This window comes from Corythoichthys intestinalis, chromosome 17, assembly GCF_030265065.1.
Source record: "Corythoichthys intestinalis isolate RoL2023-P3 chromosome 17, ASM3026506v1, whole genome shotgun sequence".
In the NCBI taxonomy this organism is placed as follows: Eukaryota; Metazoa; Chordata; class Actinopteri; order Syngnathiformes; family Syngnathidae; genus Corythoichthys; species Corythoichthys intestinalis.
Genome location: NC_080411.1, coordinates 36,517,686 through 36,528,863, shown reverse-complemented (window position 1 = coordinate 36,528,863; position 11,178 = coordinate 36,517,686). Strand labels below are relative to the sequence as shown.

The 11,178-nt window shown below is 38.5% G+C and overlaps 1 protein-coding gene across 2 annotated transcripts; it reads right to left on the bottom strand.

Annotated features, from left to right (window-relative positions):
* Nucleotides 1-8,428: 8,428 nt before the first annotated feature.
* Nucleotides 8,429-10,964, bottom strand: LOC130905705 (transmembrane protein 250). Of its 2 annotated transcripts, none has more exons than XM_057819319.1 (3): nt 10,809-10,964; nt 10,688-10,735; nt 8,429-9,906 (listed from the first exon to the last, which is right to left on the bottom strand). In XM_057819319.1, exon 3 carries the CDS (start codon nt 9,796-9,798, stop codon nt 9,379-9,381), a length of 420 nt encoding a protein of 139 aa, XP_057675302.1. In that variant the 5' UTR covers nt 9,799-9,906; nt 10,688-10,735; nt 10,809-10,964; the 3' UTR covers nt 8,429-9,378. The 2 variants fall into 2 exon arrangements, with proteins under 2 accessions (XP_057675302.1, XP_057675303.1); XM_057819320.1 differs by having other exon boundaries at nt 10,805-10,867.
* Nucleotides 10,965-11,178: the final 214 nt, after the last annotated feature.

The following is an 11,178-nucleotide window of genomic DNA, read 5'->3' as shown; positions in this document are numbered from 1 at the left end:
TGAATCAACAACCATCATTGGTACGCACACCTGACATGTGGTCAATAAGGCACCAACACTTCCTGCTCAATTGGAGGGATCGTTCAGGTCAGCTAATGTCTCCTGACACTTTTCCCACCGTTCAATAGGTTTTGTTCGGGGCCGTGAATCAAAACAAAGACATTTCTTGACGCTCAGTCTGAAAATGTCTTGACCCCCACTGTAAGCCGACTGGGAGGCTATATAAGGTGATTGGGACACAGCCATGACCATTGTTATACTTGGCAGGAACTTTGGTGGTTGTGAAGTGTGTGTGTGTCCTGTAGCCTCTTTCATACCACCTTTGCGGCAAATATTTGCATCAAAGGCATAACGGTGACATGCCAAGAGCAGTGGATGGAACAGTTCACCCGTAAGCATGTATCCATTTGGAGCATCTCTTATAACACACTTGCACAGTGGACCCATTCATGGACCCGGCGGCCTTTTTCCATCCGTCAGTAGAACATTTATTAGATACAGAGTAAAGAAGCAGAATGTTATATATACTGCATACAAACGCACTAATGTCACTTGGCTAACATTAACTTTTGTTGTTCTAGTCAAAACAGTCAAACAATGGAGCAATTCAAGGAAGTTACAGCTGTTGAGAATTGGGATAGTGGTACAAATAGAACATCGAATGGCTCTACTTCAGAAGTGAGTCCAATGTTGAACTTGGTAAAATTGATTTGCATTGATGCCATAGATATCTCATACATATACAGTGGGGCAAATAAGTATTTAGTCAACCACAAATTGTGCAAGTTCTCCTACTTGAAAAGATTAGAGAGGACTGTAATTGTCAACATGGGTAAACCTCAACCATGAGAGACAGAATGTGGAAAAAAAAACAACAACAGATAATCACATTGTTTGATTTTTAAGGAATTTATTTCCAAATTAGAGTGGAAAATAGGCATTTGGTCACCTACTAACAAGCAAGATTTCTGGCTGTCAAAGAGGCTTCTAACTTCTTCTTCTAACGAGGTCTAACGAGGCTTCACTCGTTACCTGTACTAATGGCACCTGTTTTAATTCAATATCGGTATAAAAGACACATGTCCACAATCTCAGTCAGTCACACTCCAAACTCCACTATGGCCAAGACCAAAGAGCTGTCGAAGGACACCAGAGACAAAACTGTAGCCCTGCACCAGGATGGGAAGACTGAATCTGCAATAGGTAAAACGCTTGGTGTAAAGAAATCAACTGTGGGAGCAATTATTAGAAAATGGAAGACATACAAGACCACTGATAATCTCCCTCAATCTGGGGCTCCATGCAAGATCTCACCCCGTGGCGTCAAAATGATGACAAGAACGGTGAGCAAAAATCCCAGGACCACACAGGGGGACCTAATGAATGACCTACAGAGAGCTGGGACCTCAGTAACAAAGGCTACTATCAGTAACACAATGCACCGCCAGGGACTCCTGCACTGCCAGACGTGCCCCCCTGCTGAAGAAGGTACACGTCCAGGCCCGTCTGCGGTTCGCTAGAGAGCATTTGGATGATCCTGAAGAGGACTGGGAGAATGTGTTATGCTCAGATGAAACCAAAATAGAACTTTTTGGTAGAAACACAGGTTCTCGTGTTTGGAGGAGAACGAATACTGAATTGCATCCGAAAAACACCTTACCCACTGTGAAGCATGGGTGTGGAAACATAATGCTTTGGGGCTGTTTTTCTGCAAAGGGACCAGAAGTACAGAAAACGTTTGGCCTCCGATATTGCCAACAAAGGGTACATAACAAAGTATTGAGATGAACTTTTTGGTATTGACCAAATACTTATTTTCCACCATGATTTGCAAATAAATTCTTTAAAAATCAAACAATGTGATTTTCTGTTTTTTTTCCCCCACATTCTGTCTCTCAAGGTTGAGGTTTCGACATGTTGACAATTACAGGCCTCTCTAATATTTTCAAGTGGGAGAACTTGCATAATTAGTGGTTGACTAAATATTTATTTGCCGCACTGTATACATCCAGTGTTGTCACTAATGCATTACTTAGTAACCCGTTATTGTAATGTGATTACTTTCTTTCAGAAACGAGCAATCTAACGCGTTCATTTTTCCAAACCAGTCATCCGATAACGTATAGTTTTCTTTGTGTCTGTGCATTACTATTTGTTATTGCCTCATTGTGTATGTATGTAAAATGAAGAATATTGTAGTCATGTAAGAAGAGCATTTTAAATAGAAAATGTGAGAAAGGTTCCCACTACACGTTCGTTTACATGGTAACTGCTCATAGTTACCTCCTGTTTGGTCTCGAGTCACACGCGCTAAGTGTTTTGGGACTGAGAAAGGCGTGAGGATCGCAGGTGCATATTCGAGCCGAGTGCAGCCACCTGTTGAGATGTGCGAGGGAATGTTGATCTGTGTGCGTCCATGAATGTACGTGAGTGTTTTTCCTTCATTTTGGAGGGTTCCAGCGATAGGTTCGAGCCGTTACAAGCACGGCTGTTTTGTAGCTTTGCGTTTGCAACGGTGGGTAGTCATCGGCGAGCATTGTTTACATCATATTCGTGTTGCACATTTATGCCGTGAGGTGACGTGCTCGTTTAGCATCTTTGGGATGCGTTGGAAGTCCGATTGAGTGTAAAGTGCTTAGTTGCTGCCATGTTTGGTGGCAAAATTGACCGCGTGTGTTCCTGGTTGTGCGCGCGCATTCGTGCCCGCCCCCACCTTTGTGTTTATTGCACTGTGCAATTCATTTGTGTGTTGTTGATTATTGTGCAGTCAATTTGTATTGTTTTACATTGGCACTGATATGCTGTTAACACCTAAACCTTAACCGAAAGTTCAAAATTTTTGACATCAGGCTTAATATTCGAGTTAGCGGTGGTTAATTTAGTTGGTGGAGTTGATTTCAACAAATTTCATGCAGTTTGTCAGTTATTTGTCAGTTTCAGGACTCCCAAGTAGCTAAGATAGCGCGGGTCAATGGTGGTTGAAATCAGCTCCATCGATTAATTAAACCCCCGCTAAATTCTGATCTTCCTCTTTAAATTCAGTTATCGGAAACTCAATTACATGCGATGACATTTCTCTGTTGTCATTCTTATGTTGAGGGAGCAAAGGGAGAAAAATTTATCAAAAGTAACTGATAAATTACTTTCAAAGTAACTTAGTTACTTTGATAATATCATGAAAGTAACTAGATTACTTTTTTAAGGCATAATTAGTAATTAAATTACTTTTTCAAGTAATCTGTGACAACACTGTATACATCTAATAGAGCTTGTCAAAAGTATCAAAAAGTATGCAAGTATTGATACTGAAATGTTTTCTCCAGATATGATATTTGATTTAAAAATTATTTGTTTTAGCACCACCACAGCAGAAATTTGATGTCATGGGGTAATTATTGTTTTGCACTACTTTTGATAGTTATGGTAACGGAGGATATTTTTGCATTTCCCTCATTAACACAGTGGCTGCAAGTGACAGTGCTAGCAGCTAATGAATGAATGTTTTTGCTGCCACCCTCCTACTTCAAATGGATTGGACGTCTACTAGTTATAAACTCACTAATTGGACATTCATCCCTCCCAGTTCAAGATAGCCAATTAATTAATCTCTATCTGTTCATTGATAATCGGTTCAACAAAAGTTCTCAATGTATCCTTATCCACTGCACAGTGTACTACAATTTTAAAGACAAAAACATATAACATTGTACTTTCTGTGCCTTTGGCTAATTGCTCACATGGCGTCACATGATGACGCACACATCAATCAGATGCTTTATGCGTTCAACCGCAACAAGACAGCCTTTGGCTTTCAAAGCATGTGAGACACATGTGAGCTAGCACAATGAAGCATGTAAAGCACATGTTTTTAACAAGACCGGAGACCTTTCTCTGTACCGCCTACGAAGATTCATTTTGAAAACGAGATGACGCAATTTCTGAGAAAATGTGCGTGAATGTTAAAGTGCTGAATGAAATAACATGGAACCATTTGTGTAATGAATGATAGAGTAATATGAAGTATTAAATCAGATGACACTATAAAATGTGAAAAAATAAAATAAAATACTGGCCAGCACGGCAAAGCCTCCCACGCATTTTCTTTTAGTTATTATAATGATGTTGAAGAGTTTTAGCATTTATGTAAAAGCACCCAGCAATAATAAAAAACAAAAAGGAGTTTTACTTAATATGGCGGAAAACACTCAGGTCACTTGAAGTTCCGTTCTGAGACCCGCGATTTGGCCAACTTCCAAAATATCCGATATGCATGTGTGATACATCATTGGAAAGATTAAAATCTAAATTTTCTTGGGGGAGAAAATTTTTGAATAGGAGGGCATTAAAAAAAAAAAAACAACAACCCTAACTGGAGGCGAGAGCACGCGAGAGCAGAATTAAAGACGCCACGATTTCAACGAGATATTAACACGTACTTACCTAGATTCGATCCAAAAACTCCATGTAGCATGTATCACCGAGTGTCAAGACACAGCTGTGAATGGCCACAGCCAGATTTCTGGGGGATTTTATAAGTGAAACATGGTGATATAACAAGGGTCGCGATGCAGAAATTGCAGACAAGGAGTAGTCGAGATTTTCTTTTTCGTTTATTGACCCTTTTAAAGGTTATTTTTCAAATTTTCTTTGTTTGGATTGAATATGATCTAAAATATTGGGGAAAATGCGGCAGTAACGAAAAAAACAAAATTAAGCAATAGTTATGAGGTACATATCCATGACTTTTTTACAGACGCCAATTTATTCATTGTGATGTCATTTAAAAGTTTCAAATATGTGAGTGAATAACTTTTTAAAGTCGTTTTTTTTTTTTTTTTTTTTTTAAACTAAATATTAGACATCAATTAATGATTCTAAGCTAAAATTGACAGACATTTCGAATAATAAATACGATTACTTACCTTCTTTTTATGGCTAGGTTGAAACAAAAGCCGTTGCGTGACGTCTGTAAACAGGGGTTTCCAGGGTGTTTTACCCTGGACAAATTGAAAATAGTTCGTGGGCTTATTGCGCTATGAATCTGCTATGGCAGTATATAGACATATTGTTCTATCAAATACAACAGTTCTTTTGGCTTAAAATACAGAAGTTTCTTTTAAAGAGGAGTGCAAGAGCAGAAACTGCTTTTTCAGTAGTGTCTGTGTTTTCCACCATATATTTATTATAATATAGCAATCAGTTGCAGTTTTAGGGGTGGGGCGCCAGGGGCACTGGCCCTATCTCTAGCTTGAAGTGCCCTTGTTCCCATTTTAGCACAAAGCATGGCAATTGGAAAATACCTCTATTCTGGAGAGAGTATGAGATAATGTTGTTTCTAGAGTATGTTTAATAATAATGCTGCTTTTCGTGCATAAAATGGCTTTTCAAAACGTGATTAAAATGCTTGTTCCATGTATTGCATCCTTACTTGCACACTGCATGATTAAATACAAATTAGTATAAACTTTACACTTCTGTTAAGTTGCCCCCCCCCATCAGACGCAAATTTATATAAAAACGATGTCATTCGTTTGTGCTGTAAAAGTTTCGTTTTTACCGCTATTTTTATTTATTTTTTTTAGATATTTACAATTTTTTATAGGTCAATCTGAGGTCAATCAGCCCTGGCTAAAAATAGCATAAATCGTTTGTTTTTCGTTTGTGCATCCAAGTGGGATAAGTCCGACTACCCACCTTCCTCGAATGCAGCATTAGGATAAGGAATGGCTAGGATAAGGAATGGCTGTGAGTAACGTCATAACTCGAAATTAATATCTCAATATCTATGAAACAATAGCAACACGAACATTTTTTTACAGCATAGATGAGCACAAACAAATGGCACCATTGTGGTTGTGTTCTGCCGTAGATGGTTGGGGGGGCGGCTGCGTGACGACATCACTACAAATTAAAAGCATAATATCTACAAAACCGTTGCGGCACTAGCAAACATTTTTACATCACAAACGGAGCACAAACAATTAACACAACTTTTTTTGGTCATTTTTAATCAAAATGGGGGTCTGGCTGACCTGAGATTGACCTATAAAAGTACTGTAAATATTTCAAAAACGATGGCAGCACAAATGAAACTTTTTATTGCACAAAAAAAAAAAAAAAAAAAAAAATCACAAATGTAGCACGAACGATTGACATCCTTTTAATATAAATTTGCGTCTGATGGGGGACCAACTTCACGGAGGTAAACTACACTGGTTCGCTTGACAGTGCCAAGAAAATATGTTTGTATCACCACATGCATGATAATCTGCGTATTGCCTTGTTGACCAGAACAAACACTGAACAAAAATGGCAGGGACACTTGCCCCCTGAATGTTACATGTAGCTCCATCTTGGCCCGATTCAGAAAAACCCTAGAACCGCCACTGACAGTAATGTAAGAAAGTGTGGGGTGGAAAAAAGAGGTCAATGTGAAAACTTTCTTTTTTTGTAATTGTAATGGTTTGAAATAGTAATAGTAAAGTGGAATTTAAAAGGAAATGTATCAAATCTTAATGGGGCTTTCATTTGGAACATAAATGAGTTTGTCATGACGAGACGTCCAATCCATTTGAACTGGGATAACTGACAACGAATGGTTCGTTCATTTGCTGCAAATCCTCCCACTTCAAATGGGTTGGACCTCTATAACCGTCAATGGCAGCCAATGAGTTAACAAAATAAATTACTGCATTGGAATTAAGCAGAGAACTGTGTTAACCTAATTTAAATCTACTCTCAAGCAGGTTGATACTGTCACCAAGTGGCGCTTAACAAGTACTGCATAATACTATGTGGGTTTATTCTCACGCGTTTAAATGTGCGCATAATTGAGACAGATATGTTATATTGTAGTGAATTCTATTTCCTACTGATTATTTAATCTTCAAATTGACTCTAAATCATAGGCGGGGTTTGATTTATGGGGGGTGTGGGGGGGGCACAACATGTTGATGACCCCGAAACACAGTGTCAGCAATAAAATTAACTTATAAGAATATTTATAATGAGTTGAAAATGAGCGTTATTTTGTTTCCCATCGTTCTTGAGGGGAATTCTTAATCACGCTGCTGGCAGGACAGCTATACTTTTTGCCAAGATCATCATTGGATATGGTACGCCCGCTGGTGTCGCGCCAATGTAGTTACCTCAGTTGAAAATTGTATCCCCTGGGCGGAGCCATATGAAGGTAGATTTGTGTCTTTATTATTCGATCAAAAAACAAAAAAAAGTTGCTTCAATCAAAAAAAAAGTTGCTTCGATCAAAATATATATATGTTCAAAAAAAAAAAAAAAACAAACAAAAAAAAACGTCACTTCAATTAAAATAATGTGTTTGAATGCAAAAATAAATTTGAAACAAACAAAAAAAAAGCTTTTGAAAGCTATTTTTATTTATTTATTTATTTTTTTATGGAAGCAACGTATTTGATTGAAGTAATGCTTTGTGTTTGGGCATTATTTGGGCTAGGACATTTGTCCAAAAGAAAAATCACTTCAATCAAAAAAAAAAAAAAAAAAAATTCAATCATCGAAAGAGAGTTTTTGAATGCGAAAACATATTTGAGACTCAAAAGTTTGCATTTGGACACAATTTTTCATTAAAAAAGTTTTGATTTTAGCAATCCTTTTTGTGTTTGGGCCATATTATGGGTTGGACATTTGTGTTTAAATCATTCAATCCCCCAAAAAGTTGCTTCAATCAAAAAAAAAAAAAAAAAAAAAAAAAAAAAATTCAATCAAAGAAAAAAATCATTTGGAAAATAAAATTGCCCTCCCCTATTTTGGGGAAAATAATATGCAAAGCAAATGACCGTCTAAGCTGCTAGTCACATGATCTGTTCGAAAAAATAATTTTGACCCATTATAAAAATATATCATTTTTTGCTCATTTCATTCATTTTTGTTGTTTTCTTGCTTTACAACTTTTATATCCATAGGAAAGTCAATTACATGCAATGACGCTTTTCGGCTACCAGGGGGTAGCCGAAAAGCCCCCTTAAACTCCGCTTATGCTCTAAATGAAGACTTTTTTTTTGGCTCACATTGTACTGAACAGTTTCCTTACTAGTCACAAAAAGTTTTGTGGGTCTGACAATAAATATTTGGATGCTTAGTGCTTACTGAATGACATTTCACCTCAAAATTACACTACTGTATGTTTTGAATTCATGCCACTATTTTCTTCCCCTCACCTTGAGGTTTATTGTGCAGTGCGACTAATGTATGTTGTATATATCCAATAATTGTACAGCAGATATCCCATTTTATATTGTGGACACGTGTGGCTTATCTATAAATAGATGTAGTTTTCTTTTGAAATTTGGTGGGTATGACTTCCATAATAAATACTGTAACTATACCTGTATAATGTAGAATTATGCGAAGTTTGTGGTGTGTGCAATTTGAGTAGAATACCAAACACAAATGTCAGACACTTTGGAGTTTATTTGAGTAAGTAATCAATATGCACAATTTATCTTTTTACCCCCTCTCAAATGGGGGTGCCTGTGGGTCACATGCGTCCATTAAGAGTATTTACTCTAGTCCACCATGCAATTCTAAAAATCTCAATATAAAAATCCCAACACATTTAACCCACAAACACATTAAAGTGACAACATTTGTCATTTTTACACTCAACATACAGTACGACCAAATTTTGTGTTGCTGAACATTTAAAGGTGCTCCAAAAGTAAATAGATAGAAAAGTCAGGGCCCCAATGCGAAGCTATGTGCCCCCCCCCACACAAAAAAACTTGCTTATTTTCTCACCGATTGCAATAAGGTGTCATAGGAAAACTTAGTCAACGATAAATAATAAATATAACTATTCTGCAAGAAAATATGTGTAAGTTCATTTGCACGGTGGATCAGGCTTAAGTCTGACTCAGACTACAAGATTTCAGCCTGATTGCACGTTGTGGAGAATAATTGAATGTCGTGAAGTGTGGGGGGGGGGGGGGGGGGGGGGCAATTCCTCGTGTAGTTTGACATATATATCAGCTGCTGATCTGTCAGACGCCTAACAACCACGTCGCAGGAAGTTTGGCGTGTCAGAATTTCTGCTTGTCGTGCCACGTAACTGACATGTCTGACATGTTCCTGCGATTTGTTAAAGGATATTCACTAGTAGTGTAACTTCTGCATTCCTTTTCATAAATTTTGACATTTTGTTGAACAAAAATATTGGTAAACGTCAAACAAACAGCACAAACATACATTTGTGCATAAAAAATTGACAACGAGGCACATAACAAAGCGTTTGCGGACTCTGAATCACATTCAGGTTCACCACCGCAGCGGCGTTCGCTCGTGCCGGTGCACGAAAATGTACACATACCTACAACAAGGTCCTCCCACTCACCCTCATTCTGGCTACATGTCCACAAAAACCATGAAGCACCAGCCGAGACCTCCCACCATGAACATGGTGATCTGCATGCTGTAGATGATCAAGTCGTTGACGGCGCCAAAGTCCAGGCGCCTGTGGCCGAGCAGAAAAAGGATGACGGACAGCTTGTACTGCAGGCGCAGGAGTACGCGAACGCCGACGTACTGCGCAAAGAATAGCGCCGACAGCGCAACCCACAAGAGGGAGGTGAGCAAGCTGCAGCCAAAGTAGAGCAGGAAGCGCAGAAAGCTGTATATGCAGCGCGAGCGCATGTACAGTTCAAAGTTGTTATACTTGCTGCGCACCAGCTTGGTGGTGTGTGCCGCGCCGCACGCCGAGTGCATGCAGGTGGTGTGGGGGCCGTGAAAGCTGCGCACCCGCCGAGGGATGGGGATCACAGGCATGGGTGGGCTGCAGGAGCCCCCGATCAGATGTCTTGCCTGTCGTGGCTGCTACCGCTGTTTGTGACATGTGGTGACTGAATCTGAGTTAAATCCACAGTTCCACACCGTCTGAAATAGAATTTATAGTTGGTCGATTAACAGCGCAACAGTACAGGCGAAGCCCGTTTTTGGAGATTTTAAGACACATCAATGCCCAAATATAGAGTTCTCCAATTACAAGGGAATTTCCCAGGTAAAAACTAAGGCTTCAAAATGCTTGGATTTGCATTGCAACCTGTAAAATGGAATATGAGGCTTTTCTTCATCATTCGGTTGTGAATTTAAATGAGTTCATCAATTTAAAGTGGGATCCTTCACACGGATTGGACATCTATATAGCTGTCAATTAGTTAAAAACATGTAAGAATAAATAGATTTTTTTCTTTTGCTATACATTTCAATTGGGAAAACTGATTTATGATTAGAATGATACCTTGGCAAATTACACATGTCACAAAACATGACAGCTCAGGGAGAAGACTCTTATTTGTAGTAAATATTATTTTTGAACGCCCCCAAAATCTGCCTGATTATTTCTAACAGTACTTTGGTATCAAACCGCTTTATTAACGGTATGGCAAAATAGAGTGACACCTATAACTAGCAGTTGGCCTCCAACAAAACTCTCAATACATTGCGCTCATAAATGTGGACAAGCCATGTTTTCCTCCCATTTACCACAATTAAGACTTAACACGTGCGACTTCGGCTCGTTCCAACGCAAAATCCAATTACGAACATATCAAAAACGTCCCATTATAACGACATAACCCGAAAAGCAGGCTAAATTTTGTGCTTAGCAGTGCTGTCATTGTTTCCATTGAGCAATCCCTCAAGCAATTATACTTACATTACACACGACACTCCACTGACGCCCTTTTCCACCTTAAAATAGATCCTTGTAACACAGAAAGAGTCACTGTAAGACCTTCTGGAATGTTATTTTCATGTGTTATTTTTATTTTACCTACAGCGAGATGCTCATGCTTCCTCTGGCTAAAATGAAGCTACCGGAAACTGTCGGTAAATGTCGCAAACATTTCGTACGACAACCCGAGTGTACGGCATTGCGGATTTAAAGGCCCAGTACACCTCACCGATGAGGTACTTTCACTTTGTCACTCTGGAACTTATGCAGATAAAAAACTGTAATATATATGATCTTATTCTCATATTCAACCGTAGAAAAACTAGGAATTTTAATGTATCCACACATATTCATTTTTTATTTAAACAGACAAATAACTGTCTACCTGCATATGCTACCTACCGATCATATTCCCCACTGTAATTATTTTTTAATTATTTTACAATTTTATGTTTTATATTTTATATATATTT

Excerpts from the sequence above, each read along its gene's own strand:
- LOC130905705 (XM_057819319.1), bottom strand. The coding sequence starts at position 9,798 with ATGCCTGTGATCCCCATCCCTCGGCGGGTGCGCAGCTTTCACGGCCCC.